This window comes from Lepisosteus oculatus, chromosome 6 (genome assembly GCF_040954835.1).
Source record: "Lepisosteus oculatus isolate fLepOcu1 chromosome 6, fLepOcu1.hap2, whole genome shotgun sequence".
Classification (NCBI taxonomy): Eukaryota; Metazoa; Chordata; class Actinopteri; order Semionotiformes; family Lepisosteidae; genus Lepisosteus; species Lepisosteus oculatus.
The window spans coordinates 9877057-9896241 of record NC_090701.1 but is presented as its reverse complement, the minus strand read 5'-3'; the positions used below and the strand labels follow the sequence as shown (position 1 = coordinate 9896241).

Below are 19185 nucleotides of genomic sequence, written 5' to 3'. Positions count from 1 at the left end.
GAAGATAGCCAGGGGAGTACTGGTTCACATTTAAAGCTGGAGATACACAAGCTTTTATTCCTTGGGAACAGAAATTAACAATAACATTCTGGTTTCTTGCAGTACAACAGCCACCTTTTCTAAATGTCACTTTGTATTCATCCAGAGATGCATCAATTTTATAGAACATTAGACTGGACAAGAGGATTGCAAGTAATTAACATTTATGTGACTAGAAATTGACAAAAAGTAAAAAGAAAAAAGTAAAATAAGCCTTTGATAAATAAATGGATGAAAGTATTTCCTGTATCAAACTATAAAAAGACAAGAATAAACAAGAGAATATAAGCCAGTATAAGGGTTTAACAAATATTTTTGGAAAATCACTGGAAATAGAAGACAAAAGAACCTTCTTGATATTGTGCTATATCTGTATCCATGGCACAGCCTTTCTTTGGCTTATAGTCAAGTATTTCCATAAATGTCTTTTAACTTATTTCATTTCCTAGAATAATTACCAAAGTGTTATTTTGGGGAAACTAGCTGCATCTAAAAATGTCTTAAAGTAATTGGCAGACTTTCAGTGTGTGCGTGAGGCATGTTTTGATATCAGCAGTTCTGCTGAAATGTTATTGTCAGTTGACAATGAGGGTTTGCTTGTGCAGCTGTCTAGTATTGTAAGAATCGTATCATCTCTTGTCACATCAGCATATGCACAGTCATGTGCAAGCTTATAAAGTGTAAATTTTTCTGATGAGAACATTCCTGTTAAAAGAAATCTTTAAGATGGGCCTGTCTTTTCAAACCCCCTCGCTTCAAGGTCCTGGTATCCGATCCCCGTGATCCCAGCATCTGCTAATGTTCATTCCACTTGGACTCGTGGTTGTTCAATTGAAACCTGACTGAACAATGAGATGGATTGGATCTGTTAGGGGTTTCTGCTGTTTTCAAGCGATGTCTGAAAAATTCAAAATCTCTGACTGTTTATAACAGTATACAAATGCAAAGCTTGTGTTCACAGAAGTAATGCATGAATATACTCCTTCTGTACTGCTCCTCTTTGTTGTCTGATAAAAATCATGTTGATTTACTCTTCTTACCAAGAGTTGCAGTGTGGATGCATGTCTGGTGAGGATAGCACTGAGTGCCGATTTAAAGGAGGGGGCTCTTTGTCATAGTACAGCATGCTTCACTTCCAGCTGTGAAGTGACTTCACAGGTTTAAGTGACATTTCCGTATTATACCTAGCTGTTGTGAGGAGCTGCCATGTGAAAAATTGCACTTCATAATGTCTGCCTGTACATTGTGTTGATGCAATATGTTAATGATCTGTTGCTGATTAACACTAATCTGGAACTACATAATGTTCATTTAGAGAAGAGTATCCAGGAAGTGAAATACCAATCTAATTGGCGATCAGTTTTTTTTTTTACCCCAGTTTTGTTTTCCTAAGGCCATTTAAAAAATACTTATCATATGAATAATGAGAATGCTTCCACAGCTGATTAGAGACTAGTATCTTGTATTCTTCGGTCAAATTAAGTGTTACTTTTTCCACTCCAAGCTACATCTCACTGGATCCTTTTGTTTTTCCAACTTAGGGGTATTGCTGCAACCTTTCAGTTGATTCAAACAGGACATCCTATAGGGCAACATGATACGTTTATGTCTGACATGGGTAACACCAGCGACCTTCTAGCCTGTTAATTAGATGTGCTGAAAAATTTCATTAGCTTAGACTGGAGTAATATAAGTCATAGTACCAGCCACCTAGACAAGAGAAGACAGTCTACTTTTTATAAACAGCCAGCATGAGGCGATATATTCAGGTACCTGCAGCGGAGCCAGAAAACACCTTTAACTATAACTGTGCTTTAGAAAGGAGATCTGTCTGGGATTTCGGTAGGTCTATTGCTGATTTCCATTGACACATCTTGTGCTTGTCAATTGTAAAGATGCTGTTTTTTAATTAGACAGGGCAAGTGTATCTTTTTTATAGAATATTTGTATTTGCTGTTCATTTCCAATGCATTTGTAAGTTCTCCTAGATTTTACTTAATTATTTTATAAAAGAAATGTATTTTTTTTCCATTTCAAATTAAATGTTGCAGTAGAATGGGAAAATATATTAACTTTTGTTCTGATTATTTGATTTTTACTGATTAATAATGAAAGTCAACAATTGCCATTTTGTGCACACTAAAATATAGAGTACAAGTGAACTGCGAAAACTCAGCTTTAATACTTTATTACATATTTTAATAAAGGTATGAAAAGGTTAAAAACATTACAAGTTGTTTAAATTGTAAGGTTTGAAACTGTTTTTCTCTAAATTCAAAGATGGAGACAACCTCAACACATATTGGGAAGTCAAAAATAACATGGTTTCTTAAAGATTAAATTGTTAGCATAACCTCTGAGGACATATACTTCAGATCTTGAATGACATGGCTGCTACCTTTTTTATTTCTGCTAGAATCATTTTGAATCATTTTGGTCCGCAAGCTGTTCAAAATTCTTCGAGCGGTCAGGTTCATTCCCACACTGACACTACGAGGAGCCTCTTAGGCGGATGAGATCCTCATGTTGTTCCATCTTATTACTCTTTTTATTTTGTGGCATGAGTAATAACTCACAGAGTCCACAAGCTGGTATCACTGCTGTCAAACCAGTTCATGTTCTCATAGGAGGCTTCAGAACCTAGCAGGTGTGGTTGTTTTCTAGTTGTTTGGCTCCCTGTCCCCCACTGTATCTGTTTGAGCGAAAAAGGCTGTTCCCAAGAGTGGATTGACTTGGTTATGGAGCAGAGGGAAATGTCACAAATAACTTAAAATTTCCCTTAAGGGCTGTTTAATTTAGGCTTGCACTGTAAAATAGTAGTGCCACTTTTTTCCTCAAGTAAATCCTGTAGTTCTCGCTATTACGTTTATATAATTCTAAGGTACTTAGTTTACTCTAATTAGCAATATGCCTTTCAGTGCTGTAAGCTGTCCTACAGAAGATTACATGACTTCAAAAGTATAGCTAGTTTTGTCCTCAAGTATTTAGGTTCAGAGCAGAAGGAAGTTGCAGTTGCACAAGGAAGTATTGGCACAGCATTTAAATTTATGAAATATATTTCACATTATAACTCACATGAGTGGGTAGATCTACGTGTACAGTACATGTTGAAAATTCAGTATTCTTCTTTTAAAATTACATCCGTCTATAAACGGTTTTACATTCGTGAGAGCAGCTCTCTTAAAGTTTGAGCATAATAGCTGCTGAGAATTTGTAGAGACCAAAGCTTGTACAAATCTGTTGCATTTTCACAACAAATTCTAAATGATGACCTTTCCATATTTGTTTGTATTGGAATGAAAGTGCTTACATAACATATGCATACTGTTGTAAATCAATTAATCATAACGCATATCCATTGTCCACCTCTCAATCCTATATAAACAAACCATGTATTAGGCCATCTGGAAAATGCGATGACTGATGATAGTTGAAAAGAACCAAGAACATCAGATGGGGAAGACTTAATCATTGCACCAGTTGCACATTGTTTTCATATATATCCAGCAACTGTTTTTCTTCCGTTACAGGATAGAATAATTGATTATCTTGATCTTTCTTGTCTTGGTACCTGTTGTGTCATTACAGCAGGTTTCCACATAAATAGTTTCAACTGGCCAGAGCTATAGCAAATGCAGTCATTAGAATTTTGCAATGGGTTAATTGGTGATGGAACAGTCTGAAGAGCTCTGACAGAGTATCAAAAATGCCACCTATGAGAGAGGAGACCTCCCAGCTATTTGTGCTATGGGAGCATTGGACAGAAAACGGCATGATATTTTCGGTGATGAATGATCAGCACTTAATGCTAACTGTATGCATAGAACTGTGTTGAATAAGATGGGTTTGGTGGAAGAGTAGTGGTGGTGTGTGGTGGTATTAATCCTTAGTTTAATTAGTCCTTTTTCCAACATTTGCTGTTGTACAGAGTAATCTCACCACCCAGTTCTATCTGACCCACATATTGTAACTTGTCCTCCACATATTGTATTGTGTCCTTAATGGTCACAGACTTAGTGGTCACTGTCCAACTGAATATTGCTTGTCCTTCAATCCGCTGGGCAACACCCTAATTGTCACACCTGTGGGATGAGTTGGATTGACTTGATCAACAGCAGCATCCTTAATGTCATCATAGAGCTCTTGCTGGTTCTGCAGGATTGTTGCCTGATTGCTCTTTCTCAGGCCATAATGAACACAATATTTAGTTAATGTATTCATGATAATAATAATTCTATTTGTCTACAAACTCATCCAACACCAAGAGTTCTGAAACATGGAGAAAAATAAATCATTTTGTGCTCCGTTTCAGTCTATTGGTCTTGGTAGAGATAGCAAATTAGCAAAAATACAGTTGAGTTTCTTTACAATGGCCATGTTCTGCAAAAGAATCACATTCTGCATGTGGTTGTGTTGTACCTTAGAAACCTTTTTGCTTTTGTTACTTAAGACCATTTGTTTTGACAATGGAAGATAAAGTAAAATGGAAGTATTTAGGAGAATTAGATAACCTCACAGCATATATTCCTTGCAACGACAGGGACATATATTGCTAATGCAAACCTTCCTCTTGACTCTGATAAACAATTCATGCTGCTATGTATCATTCTTTAACACCATTGGCTGCATTTTTTGTTACCCTTGTCATGTCTAGAAACTTCTAACCTCCGGTTTTTGTGACTAATGCGAAATGTCTTGCTATTTTGGTGCAGAAATAGGAGCTCTTTGAGCTGGAGCAAGTGGCATTGATAGCCTGCTAATGGGGAAAAAAAAGACAAGTCTCAGTTTCCTCTTCTGTGCTCAGTGTTAGTGAATAATTAATTGGCCATTGAGAGACTGGGGTGTTGTAGCACTAAAGTTAGGAATGTAATATAGGGAAGGAAAAGCAAAAAAGAAACAGGTTTGATGCCATGGTGATAGCGGTAGCAATGCAACCCAACACCAAAAATTGTCAAGGAAACAATTTTATTAGGATTTATTTTTGTATGAAAGGCTTTACTGCTGGCGAAACAGTAAATCACATTCTTAATCACTAGTAACTGCTCTCAAAGCATTTGGGAAATTAGTTTGTGGGATCAGGGGGTTTCTAATCTGTATTAAGTTAGATTTCATTATTTACAATGAGAATCATTGATGGAGCCCTTTAAATGTCTTACTGAAGTAATTAAAATAGAAGAATAACAGATCTTTTTGCAGGCTAGAGATTCAATTAAACTCACTTGTTTGAGGGGAAACAATGGCAGCTGGAACTGGCATTTTTGGCATGTAATTATTCGTGGAAGCTTTCATTTCTTTATACAGTAGCTGTTTTCAACTGTATTGTACTGCACCTACACTATAATGGAGCAGGGGGTGTTGGAGCTGTGCTTTTATCAGTTGAAAAAGGTGTTAGCTAAATAACCGCTGGCATGGCAAGTGAACCTTTTTTTTAACATTTCCAAACCCAATATAACTGTCACGGATGTCGGAAGGGACGAACCGTGGAATGGCAGGAGAGCGGAAAAAGACCCTATGCGTAGTGGCAGAATGGGGAATTACAGTAGCCCGGATTCAGCAGTTCAGGAGTTCTGGAATTGCTGTATAGAAACCAACAGTATGCCTTCAGGCCACGGACGGAGCTGCGACCCGGTGCAAGGCGGGTCTCAGGACATCCGAATGTCAATGCTGAGCGAAGGTGAATGAGTGACCCGGAAATATATAGCCCCAGAGAGAGAGACACCGGAAGGACAGCAAAGCACAGGAAACTAGGGACAGGACAGAGTAGGAGTGCCCTCTGGCTGCAGAGGGCGTGACAATAACAAACATATGCATTACATTCCCAGTATAGCTATTAAGCAAGTTCACCTGACTAGTAGGGAGAAATGATTGCATTTCATGAGTCTGTGATCTTGCAACCACCTTGATATATCTCTGGACATATTTTTTACTTTCTTTGTAAAGAACAATTTTAATATGATATCTATGAAAAACAGATGGTTTCTTCTTGTATCACTTCACTACAGTGAGAAGTGTTTTACACAATGCATTTTGGAGGTGTTGGTATAAGGGAGTGAGGTTTTATAACACAGAAGTTGCAATGTCCACAATGCAAACTGTGACTGGAACTTTGGGCCCCTGCTCAAGGAGATGGTGCATGAAAACATCCTTCTGCTAAGCTGTCAGAGAAATTCACCATTCGGGCAGTAAGGTTTCAATATTAAACTGTGGCAGCTGAAAGAAAGGTGAACTATGTTGAGCAAATAATCATGTTAACCACCATCTTCATTTTGTCAAATGTACTGACAGGCTAAAACATTCTGGAGGTCAGATCACATTGTCACAAATATCTGGTCAACCTGCCTGAGTGGCTGGAATGTGATAATACTTCCATTTACCTGTAGACTAGAGTTGCCTCATTTTTCCCATTCTTCCCTGTCTTCCTTATTCCCTATTGACTCCAAATGAGCTCATAGATATTGTTTAATTTGCAGTAGCTTTCAAAGTCTTTTGTCAAGCCTCTCTTAAAATAATCTTCAAGCTTCTCTATTACGGGGTCTTTCGGAAATCCTTTCCAATAGAAATACTATATGTGGTCCACATTGATTTTTGGACGGGGTTATCAGCCAGAACCAAAGCTTCATACCTTTTTAGTAGTCAGGACTAGACTCTTTTCTGATGCGCGTCATGGTATTGAGGTCTCATAAAGGGTAGAAATCCTTTTGTTTATGCCCCCTACAGAAGTGCAAGTACTTCTTTTTTTGTCCAGGGGTAAGAGGCCCCTCTTAAATAGTCAATTTTGAATGAATGACAGTCCTGTTCCTGAGCATGGAATGGCTTTCTATTCCCACTTAATGAGCTTTTTGAATGTAGCCGGGTCAGAAAGGGAACTGTGTGAGGCTTTGGAGCAGCTGTGGATATCATCAAATTGAACTAAAAAAAATTGAATTTAATAAACCATGTTTTTAATTAACTAGTGAATAGCATATTTGGAAATGGAGTGTATGGACACTTATGTCTTGCTGAACACTTCTACAGCATAACATATACATGTTAATATGTACATGTTAATAAGATCTGGTACAGAAAATGTGTGGGATACCTCTGTATCATCAGCGTATTACCTCCACTAGGAGATGGGGATTCCTGAGGGCAGGGAGCTGGTGATTTAATGGGAGAGAGAGGAACAAGAGAAGGTTTCCCACCTGGGGAGCATGTTAATGACGGGGTGAATGGGAGAAAATGTTATGTTTTCTAGTGTATTTTGTATTCTTTGTGCCCCACCCAAAAAATAGAAAAATCGGAAAACAATAGATTACACAAAATATGTAATCGGGTAATGTAATATAACATTAAAAAATAATTGAAGGGATTTTATAGGGCATATCGGCACATATGTCAGTAGTGTACTGTATGTTGCGTAGTTCATATGCTTCCATTTGCAGTCACAATAAGGCTATTTTTCATAGAGAAAATGAAAGTCTTAATATATCAAATTATTTGTTTTCATTAACGTTTGTTGTACATCTTAAAATTCCAATTAAAATGAGTACTTCATGTCTGCCACCACCCTAACAGCTAAACAGCTATATTTAAATATCCCAAGTTAATATTATTGTTTGTCTTAAATTGTATTTTTTTTTTGTTTTCCTAACCCGGTGCCAAATGACAGGAACTGGAAAATTTAAAGCTATCTTTTGCTCAATAGCAATGATCCAACCGATCATTTTGCTTTGCTTCTAGAGGAAAACAGCATGTTTCTCAGCATTTAAAGTCTATTGCTGAATCACATGACACTGAGAAGGAGTTGTGACACAGAGATTAAATTTAGTGTCTGTTTTACAGTGAAACTGTTAACCATTCAGCTTATTACAACCAGAGACCTACACCTGTAACATATAGCATGTCTATAACATGATTATTATATTGTAGAGATTGAAGTAGGCTACAAATTTTAAGTAGTTGCAGGAAATAATGCTGAAATAATACTGAATGCTATATTTAACACAGTGCAAATTTTAGGAGCATAATACTAAAACTACACCCCATGGAATTTAAGGGAACTGGCATGTTAAATACAGTACGGTATATTTTAAGTGCAAAGCTCTGTGCTTCTACTGCAATATAGAGTTAGTTAATTACAAGAGATCTAATGAATGTGTTCACACCAGAGCAGTAAGGTCTCAGTGCTTCTGCGAACTCTTAAAATGAACAGTAATATAGCCATGATTTAAGAGTCCCATGGGAAAAGACGTCTGTATCACAATTACTTGCAAAAACCATTACTGACTATTACAATTGAAGGGTGACCTGTGAAAAAGCTGCATTAACCACTCTTAAGTGTTCAAAAAGTGTTCTAAAGTATTCAGAAACCTTTGTGACTTGAATTCTGATTTCTGACAGGGAAGCCACTGAGAGAGGTTCCATATTGGATTGCAATATTAAATTTAGTTTTGGGTGGAAAACGTTGTTATAATGCAATATACAGTACCACAGTCCCATTTTGTCTTATGTTCAGATCCCTAATGTAAAACCTTTCAAAGTCTTACCTCAAGAGGAAACCATTTCTTGTTTACAGCTGTGCTCTAAGTCTCAAAGTAATCTCACAGTTGCAACCCAGCACATTCTTTGGCCCCTACAAATTAAATGTCAGTAACTGTCCTATAAGTAGAAACAGCACCTTTTAATGGATCTGGAGATTGATTATGGAATTCATCTTCTATTTTATAGCATTCTTCTTTTCTTGAGTTTTTACTTGAAAAATATTTCATGTATTCTATCAAGAGATAGCCCTATTACTTATCATTTTAGTTGACATAACTTAATTATTGTGAGTTAGTTATTCCAGTACAGTACTTTCTAAAAGTATTGTATTCACACTCTTCTACGGACATCCTATTTTATTGAATTACAAATGATATACAAATGATTTTTAGTGACTGTTTTTAATCAAAACCCAAGTGCTCAGACTTCATACTTTCATGTGTAAAAGAAGTTAAATGTTAACTTAAAACGCATAGAAAAAATCAAAACTAAAATATGTTGGCTGATGTGAATTAATCGAATAACCTAAAGTATATGTGTAATAGTGGTTTCCAAGTTTTCAGAATAAATACACATCTGAAGTGTTCCTTATTTTAGCCGTGAATATCAAGCGCACCTTCAACCATGAAGACCAACAAATTCTCATAATATATCTTGGATGAAGATTTAGAATGACACTGCCTTTACCTTCAAGCCCAGTAGTCTGTCATTTGGAACTGGAAGGTGTATCATAGGACCAAGAAACAATAAGGCCAACAGTTATTTTGAGACAATCTAGAGTTCAGTTTTGGAGATGGCCTCCCATCTACAAAGTGGCTATGAAGTTAACAAAGTGCAATGTCCCTTTGTTACAGGAGTGTGTGGCTGCTGTGGTCCCCTGCGACCTCGATACAAACGGTTGGTGGACAACATCTTTCCTGAAGACCCCAAAGTAAGTGCCTGTGTCAGAAAACGTCAAAAATAAAAAGGTTGGGCATTGGAAGTAGCAGCAGATCACAGCTTCAGAATTTGTCTTAAGGCACCATTAGGACATGTGCAGAAAATCAGGTGGTGTTCATTTATATATGATTTGAACTTTGGAATTTGTTACTATGCAGGTCAAGGAAGCATGTTTTTTTTTATTTATATAGTTTATTCTAGCTTGGGTCTTTCTACTGACTCAACTCTTGCAGTCTTCTAATTAGTGATACTCTGAGGGCCCTTTAGCAAATAGTTTGCTTTTCCAAGAACTCATTTCATAAACCATTCAGGTTGTCACATGACCTTCTCTGGGTGGAATCTATGAGCAGTCTACATTGACAACCAGCTCGAGAGGGGTGCCATGCAGAGGTCATGTGAATTTATGTATAATTCAGCAGATAATTTGCATGGTGAAAAAGCAAAATAACACTACAAATAAATTGAGTTTTAGAAACATTTTAAATTAGAATTTTATAGAGAACAAATTAAGAAAATCTGATCAGTTACAAAGGTCGTTTGTACCATCTAGCCTGTTTGATAGCTAGGAGATATTTGGTCCAAGGATCTCATCCAGACTTTTTTTGAAAGCCAGAGTATCAGCTTCAACAACATGGTTAATCTGATTATACACTGTTGAGTTATAATCAACATCTGCAAACACAGTACCTTTGGAATACTGTATTTAGATCAAAATGTTTACATTTATCATCCACCACAAGTAACAAAGCTTGTGCTTGGTGGAGGGTGAACATGCTTGTAGACCAGGACACATCTAGTACTGTAGGTAAAGAACTGAACACCCATCGGTAACAAGAAATTATTCTGTGGAAAGTTACTGAAAGATCCAAAAATTCCACCTCCTCACGAGTTAAAAGAAGCCATTTCATGGAGCTTAAGATCTTGAGTTTTTATTGTCTTTACTGATTTCAGAAGTGTAGAGATATAAACTATAAAAGAGTAGTGGTAAGAGAGTAAATAATCCTGGAGGACATCTGCTTGGATACAGAAAACAGCATTTTTTATCATCTTTGATTGTTTTAATACACGCTTTTGTCTTTGTGCAAATAATTTAATATGGCTTCCAGCATCTTTAAATACAGTTTCTATAGAATGTCTACACACTGTGCAGTTTGCAAAATAACCACCATCTAGATTGTATGGTCCCCCGTGTGGTGCAGACAGCTTTAACATCAAAGGGCTTTCAGAGAGTCCATAGGGGCTTTCGCTAAAACCCACAATAGAATCTTTCAGGAAAAGGAGCTGTGGATCAGATAGTCGTGGTAGATTCCCAAGTGAGCTATCACAGGAAAGTGTCTGCATTTCTAGCCTGTCAGAAAAGGGCTGCTTTTGGCTTTTCTGTTCTTGGCTCATTGTTGACCTTCTCGTGGACTAGAGGAACTCCCTATATACTGGCTGTCAAATGTATTCACTCCCCTTAGACTTCTCCACATTTTACTGTTGTACAATATAGAATCACAATGAAATTATATGGGATTGTTTGCATTTGATCAACACAAAACACTCTTTAATGTCGAAGTGAAAACAAAATTCTATAGATCCTCCTAAATTAATGATAAATAAAAATCATAAAATAAGCGGTTTCCTAAATATTGACTCCCTTTACTATGACTCAACTAAATGGGCTCTAGTCCATTCAAATGTCTTTAGAAGTCACATAATTTGTTGAATGGAGTCCACCTGTGTACAATTAGGGTGTTTCACATGAGTTCAGGATATACCCATCTTTGATGAATGAGTACAGCTCCCAACAAAAACTACATCATGAAGACAAAGGAACTTTCAAAATAATGTAAGATAGGGTCATAGAAAAGCACCAATTAGGGGAAGAGTATAAGAAGCTTTCCAGGGCATTACATATCCCCTAGAGCACAGTAAAGTCCATTATAAAGAAATGTAGATAATATGACACAGCTATGAAACTGCGAAGACTCAAAAACTGAGTTTCCAGGCAAGAAGAGCATTAGTCATGGAGGCCCCTTGAGCCCTGTGAATTACATGGAAGAAACTGTGCATATAACAGTTTTGCCATGGTGCAATTTTTGAAGCGTAAAGTGAATCCCCCTCTGTACCATGAAGCCTGGTGGTGACAGTATCATGCTATAGTATAGGTAAGCTTCGCTGCTTCAGGGCCTGAAAGATTCGTGAAGATAGAAGGAAAAATGGATGCAGCAAAGTAGAGAACAATCCGGGAGGAAAACCTTCTGCAGTCTGCAAGAGTCATGGAACTTGGGAGAGGATTCATCTTCCAATAGGGCAATGCTCCATCAGCCCGTATGCTGGAATGGCCCAGTCGCAGCCTCGATCCAAACAAGAATCTGTAGCAGTTGAAAATTGCTGTTCATCAACATTCCCCATCCAGCCTGAAACGGTTTGAGAATTTGTGCAAACAAAATGGGCAAAAAATTGCAGTGTCCAAATGTGCAATAGCTGGTAGAAACTTTTCAAGAAGGCTTATGGCTGTTATTTTTGCAAAATGTGCCTCTACCAAATATTGTCTCACAGCGGGTGAATACTTACTGTATGCAATCAGTTGTTTTCCATTTAATGTTTATAATTACTTTAGGCGGTTCTGTAGAGGAGTTTTTCCCCCCACTTTGATATTAAAGACTTTTCAGTCAATCAGTAGCAAAATCTCCCAGTTAAATACATTACGATTCCATATTGTAACAATAAAATGTAAAAAAAAGTTGAAGATGGTTGTATATTTCTGGTATTGACTGTAGCCATCTTAGGAAACTGCCACTAACAGGTGCCCCTTTGATGGTCGCATAGCAGGCACCTGCACACAAGCCCAGCCCTGATATGGGAGATTAATCGACCCAGGGAAGCACCTCAGTGTTCCACTCCATTGCCTTCCCTGTAGTCACCCTTCTACTGCACGTTTAATTCCCCGACAAAATTCCACAGTGGCGTAAAACTTCTCATCTGCTCGATTCCATTTGACTGTATTTCTCTTTACCAGCAGGCCAACACAGAAAAGCCAGAGGCTGCTACTTAATAAGAAAAGTTTAAATCTTACTTCTGCTCCCAGTGAAGTAGTCGTAAACCTTTTATAGATAGATACTTTATTGATCCCGTGATGGAAATTGCAGTGCAACAGCAGCTTAACACAGTCAACACAAAACAGTGTAATGAATGATACAATAATAATAATACAATACGTACAATACAATCAGTACAGTGACTACTGCACTAAGAAGAGTTACTCACAGTCCAGAACATACAAAGAACAAACCAGAACAGTACACAAAAAGTTGTATTGCACAAGTCCTTGGCATATATTGCGCAAAAAACGGTTGTAAACAGGAAAGTCAGATGTGGCAGACAGTTTACTGTTCAGTCCAAAAACAGGTCAATGTCAATGTTGCCCCTGCCCAGACGCAAAGTGGATGCATTGTACAGTCTTATGGCAGAAGGCAAGAATGACCTCCTGTAGCGCTCCCTGTCGCACCGTGGATGGATAAGCCTCTTATAAGTTTCCCCTAAAGATCTCACCCTGAGATCATACACTCTCACTGTACCAAGCAACTGTGAGGGTCGGGTTAGACAACCTCTGTCTCCTCAGTGAGTTCCCTCATAGAGAACTGGCATCCACAGGTGCAACCAATTATAGTACCTAATTTTATCGTGTGAGAATGTGAGGAATGTTCCTGGGTGAAAACTGTGCCCTCGAGCAGTTCAACCCCATGTCTACAGTCCCATCCCGGGTGCCCTGTTTCACTGCTGTCTATTCAAATTTGAATTTTGAAACTATTTCTGACAAAAGAAAAAGCTGAGTATTGGATATGCCGCTGTCTTGGCCTGAAGTCACCAGAAAGTATCTGCTGCACATCGCCTATATGTGGCACTTATGTGCTGAACCTGGGGATGCTATTACTTGGACAGCAGTGTTAACAGCTTCTTCCCTGGTTGTATATGAAAATGTAAGCAAAGCTGGGCCTGTTCAATTCTTGGATGGACACCTCCAAACTGTAAGTCTAAATATGTGGCACTATTCCCTCTGCCCCACAAATTCTGAAACGACTGCCACAGTATGATGAACTAGGACAATGTGTTACAATACTGTAGGTCTCTGTCCTTTGGATGTGATTTTAAACTGAGGTCCTTCACTACTTATCATTTAAAGATTCCATGGTACTGTTTACAAGAGTATTTATATTAACCCGGTGTCCTACTGTATACACTCTGGGCTTGTATGATCTTGTCTCCCTGAGGGTTCCCCTTAATTCCCCCTAATTCAGTAGGTAGATAAATAAGAAATTGTTTTGCTACCTAATCTGAAATGGAGCTATTAGCATTGGAGTTTAAAGGTGAGTAACATCACCCAGGTGGGTGCTGCATTTCAGAGGGCAACAAATTGGGTCTTTTTCTATGTGTAAATTGGTTTGGGAACCTTTGCAATGAAAAGCGCAATATAAATAAAACACAGCATATTGCTTTAGGCTTGTGCTTTCTTTTAAGTAATTAAATACTGTATGTTTAGTTAATCTTTTCATTAGCAGTGTTTAATCCATCCTGAAAACATGGTTAAGATTAATTGTCATCACCAGTGCTCTTGGTGGCAGTACCAGTAACCATGATTGGTCTGTCTCTTTGACAGATGCTACCTCAGTTTTGATCATTTAATATGTTATTCCCATTAATATTTCTGTCCTTCCCAATCCCAGACATACACAGCTTTGTATTTTTTCCACTCACAGAACCACACTGAAGAGACTATACTGTCTCATTGTAGCAGAACAATTCTGGATTGTAATTGGCTTCCATGTGATTTGTGTGATTATGTTTAATGGAGAGATTATCATGTTTATTTGTTTAGATCAGAATTTTAACTAAATGTCTAAAGATTTTATAAACACAAATACAACATGGAAATTAATTAACAGTTCAGTTTCTAGGGATGCAGATATTTCAGTTTCATTTTTCATGTTTAATTAGTAGGATAATGCTAATTTAAAAGGTGTATAAGACCATAATAAAGGATAAATACAATAAGTGGCCATTCAACATATTTCCTGAACATTTGCTGTAGAGTGTCATAATGTTAAATTGGTCAAGACCCTGCTGAATTGTAATATTTCTGAAATTACAGGTTTTTATATTTCTCAATGGCTGGGATTTTTACAACTAGGATTATTTAAAAGAAAAGTTAAGCAATATTCATGCAGAAACAGACCAGAATGGCACTTATTATGAAATAATATAAATGGAGGATATCATTTTAGAATTAAATTAATGCTTTTGTTACAGAATATCAGAAAAAGAGAACTGAACAAAAATGAATATGACACAGAAGAAAAATACCCTCAGGAAAAATTAGCATACCCTTTAAAGAAGTTTAATTTCTGCATGAAAAGGAAAATTCAGAGTGCATAATTTTGACTTTTTCAAAAGAAATGGATTCAGTTCCGTTTAGGATATGTAAGTGGTAATTAGCTTGCCTTGGCAGTTTGTTAAAATAAAAAAATACTTTCTTGAAATATTAAGTCTCTTGAAATATTTTTTCTGAAGTTTTGTTACAACAGCATTGGTCTGTGCATGTTTCTTTGGAAACATTCCTTGACGGTGTGTTCCTGGAAAAAAAATTAAGGAAGCCCTTTCCTGATGTTCACTGCTGTGCTGTGATAATAAGAGAGTATGATTCCATTCTCTGCTGTAGACTTCTCTCAGGCCACCAGCTCATCCAGCGGTTTCCAGGTGCTGTTTTCTGTTTGTCTACCTGTGGGTTAGCTCTGTCCAGGTGTCAGTGTATGGCCATGGCACAACTTTGCTTATCCCACTTTCTGACTATGGCTGTCCTTCCAAAAGAAGGTAAAATGGGAAATAAAATGAAAAATACACACATTTGTGCTTTTAGTTGTCAGAAAAATTTAGCTTAAGCCTTGCAGCTATTTCCAAATCAAAGCTTTACTGCAGTAAGCGTACTCTATAAAAACATATTTTCAGACTAATTAAAAATAAAGAAGTGTTCTGATCTATTTTGAATCTGGGTGCCTTACTGTGTTATGAATTAAATCCCTGAAGTGTTTCTTGCCGTTTCCCAGGATGGCTTGGTGAAGTCGGACATGGAGAAGTTGACATTCTATGCCGTGTCTGCTCCTGAGAAGCTAGACAGAATTGGAGCCTATCTGGCAGAGAGGCTCAGCAGAGATGTGGTCAGGCATCGCTACGGGTAAGGACCTCTGTTGAACCCAGACACTTTGACATTCGCTACGAGCACTGCAGAAGGAACAGGCTCCCCAGAGGAGCTGTTCTGGAAAGAAGAAAAAGGACAGCTAAATTAAAGTTATGCCTTTGCAGTCTGCTTTGGAATGTGCTTTTCAGCATGAGGTCACGTCTTTTGAAATATTTGTTGGCCATGTGGGGTAGCATGTGGATGAATATTGCGAGTCATTTGATTTGAGCATTAGGAAAGCAGTAAATTAGGGAGTTACAAAGGAATGCTGTCCAAACAAGCAGATTTACAGTGTAGGAAAAGGTACTTGTTTACGATCTACTCGCAGAATGATGCATTCAAACACAATTTCTGCCAAATTTAGCATGGGTCTCGTTAGCTAAAAAAATAATAATGTGATTCAAGAGTCATCTTACAGTAAAATGCCACCAATTACTAAGGAAGCATTAAAATTAATCTATTTAATGGAGTTTTTCTGGGCACATCTGCTGTTTTAATTGTTTTATGCATAGTATTTTTATAACCATGACATTTTATGCTAATTTTGAGAAAGTTCTGTCTGTTCTATGACTGTAGCAACTTAATAGCTTAATGTAGTAAGTGAATGAAAATGATCTGTCCCAGTCAAAAAAAAAAAGGAAATGCAATTTATAGAATTCATTATATAGTAATACTTTAATAATCTCTTACTTTATATGACAAAAACTAAATTTTATGCAGTTACTGAAACTGCCCTTAACTATGTGGGCATTTCTTTTTTCTCTCAGTGCTCAAGAGTTTATTATTTCCTCATTACTCAATACGCCAAACAAATATAGAATTGTAACATACTGCTCAGTAGATGGGAAAGAACACTATATCCATGTTTGCTTTTCACTTATTGTTGCTAAGAAACAAAGGTCTGCTGTACAGTGTATCTCATTGGATAAGGTTGTATAGAGACTGCCTGGAAGCATAGTTTGTAGCTTCTTCATCAATCAAAAAAAATATTCCTGCCAGAATGTGATTAAAAAACATGAAGGGTGACCTGAAAGGTATTTGTTTCATAAAAATATACATGGAACCCAAACTAATTTATTTAATCTAGTGTGAAGGTACAGTAAAAAAAAAAATAGAAATATTTGAAAGAGGGAAAAAAAAAGCATATTTCTTAAAGCTTCAAGAAGAACTCATTTCCATGAAGCAGTTTGTTGTTATCCAACCATATTCTAACCCATATCCAATAAAGGGATCTATCTTGGAAGCAAAGAGCGCAAGACAAGTTACACCCTAGCAGTATGTCTTGGCCTGTGGGAGGAAACCAGACCACGCCTGTTGAACTCGGGAATTGAACCCAGGGCCCCAGTGCTGTGAAGTGTCAATGCTAACCACTCTGCCACTATGCTGCCCTAGTTTGTTACTGTTTACCTTGTGAGAGGTAGACGGGAATAATTGATGAAAAGTATCATTACAAGATGACTGAGAGTTTTTAGAAATTAGAAATATTTAAGATATCGCATGTCTTTAGAAATAATTGTGATTGATTATTCATGACTGACTGTGATACACTTGAGTGACATGAGCACTAAATCATTTCATTAGTGAGAAAGGTGATGTGAATTTTTGAAAATCCAATTTTTGACAATTCAAATTTAGTGAAAAACAGAAAAGATCCAATGTGCCTTGATGTTTAAGACAACACTTTGTATCAGCGTCTTTTACAATTATACTGTGAATGTCCTACTCGCCAGACCTGGGACACATTGAATTATCAGTGATCAGGCATGTACTCTCCCAATATCTACAAGAGGAATGGAGCAAAATTCCTAAGATAGCAGCTCCTCCCTGGCATAAAGAATACATCACAGATGTAAGTTGTGTAATTTTACCAGTGGTATTCAGAAACGCTACCAGCACAATAGACCCACTGTTAATCAAACTCTATTCCTGAAAAAAGTCAAGTCTATTCAATAAAATTTTGTAGCACCTGATACAAAAAGACTGTAGATCTTTTGCAGTTATACAGTAAGTGCTTTCTTTTGATGCTCAATATTTAAAAAATAAATCAGGTAAATGATTCCTTTTGTGTCAGTTTATTGAAGTAATTTGTTTTGGTTTGAACTGCCTTGATGAAAATAATTTATTTAAATTCTAACACAAGGGCTAAAAATTTCTTTACTGTCTAAAGTAAGTATAGGTTTATACAGTATACTGTATCTAAGTTTAGTATAGGCCACCTGCATTTTCTGTTATATTTTTTTCCAACAAAAGTATTTGATCCCTTTATGAAAGAATGCCGTTTTAAAATAACTATCTAATGAGTTTTGATTTCTTATACTGTCCATTTGTTACTTTATCCTCCTATGTGAAAAGTGATTGTTCTTTGAAACCCAGTATCCACAGGTACGCCCACATAAGGCTAGGAGTATGGACAAGTACAGAAACGTACATAATCTCTAGTGTTTCTCGTTCAGCCTCACCGGTCTTTGCAGATCTTGTCAAATTTTAAGAAATGGCTTAGAACTCCTAGCTTCAGATGGTAAGTGGTGTATCTGGGAATTGAGTCAACAATGCTAATGGACTGTGGATTCAGCTTTGTCTGCATAAGCACTGGAGAGCCCTTTCTCAATGAAAAATTGGCAGTCAAGCATTTTCAATTTGGTGTTGTAGTCTGAGGGAAAGAAAAAAACAAGGCTTATCCCCCAGCTTCACAATCTTTTTAATATTGAATTGTAAGCCTTAAGAAATACCTTATCTCTGGTTTGCAAACAGATATGTTTTCATTGCAATGGAAGCCCTGGACCAACTCCTGATGGCCTGCCATTCCCAGAGTATTAAACCATTTGTGGAGAGCTTCCTTCATATGGTTGCAAAACTGCTCGAGTCAAGGGAACCTGATCTGCAAGTCCTTGGAACCAACTCTGTAAGTAAATCCATTCTTTTGCCTTTAATTAAAGATCCGCCTAGAGCCCAGGAGACACAGCTTGCAACTTTGAGATCCTTGCATTTATAGAGGAGCTCTGGGAAAGTTACTAGGGTTAAGCGCCACTCTAATTCCTGTGGAGGAAAGATTTAAAAACCTTGAGCTGTTGCAAGCGTATGTTGAAAGCCTCAGCACAGTCCTTTCTGTCTGGTCTTTTATTTTATACCCACAATACCATTTATTGTCACTCTCCAATTCTTTATGATGCCGTTTCTCTGCATCTGTTTCCACTATTTAAACATGATTTTACTGTATACTGCATATTGTATAGCGCTCAAGTTTAAAACACTTCAATGTCTCCAAGTCTTGTCTGGATATATGATATCAAAATATATAAATGGATAAAAATGTTAAAAAAAGGATCACTATTTGTGCAAACTTTTACTTGACACCAATATAATCGCGTTTTCTGGATAAATCCCAACATACTGCAGTTCTATTTAAGAGTTTGATGGTTAAAGAATAGTGTTGATATTGCAACATTAATAGTGATCTATAGTGTGTGAGG

The 19185-nt window shown here is 37.2% G+C and overlaps 1 protein-coding gene across 4 annotated transcripts in view; it reads left to right on the top strand.

Moving 5' to 3' along the window:
- Positions 1–19185, top strand: part of efr3a (EFR3 homolog A (S. cerevisiae)) — a 134687-nt gene that overhangs the window by 27618 nt on the left and 87884 nt on the right. For all 4 annotated transcript variants that reach the window (XM_069190949.1, XM_069190952.1, XM_069190950.1 and 1 more), the window contains exons 3-5: positions 9414–9490; positions 15585–15712; positions 18467–18617. In XM_069190949.1, coding sequence (XP_069047050.1) covers positions 9414–9490; positions 15585–15712; positions 18467–18617 — 356 coding nt within the window. The remainder of the gene's footprint in view (positions 1–9413; positions 9491–15584; positions 15713–18466; positions 18618–19185) is intronic.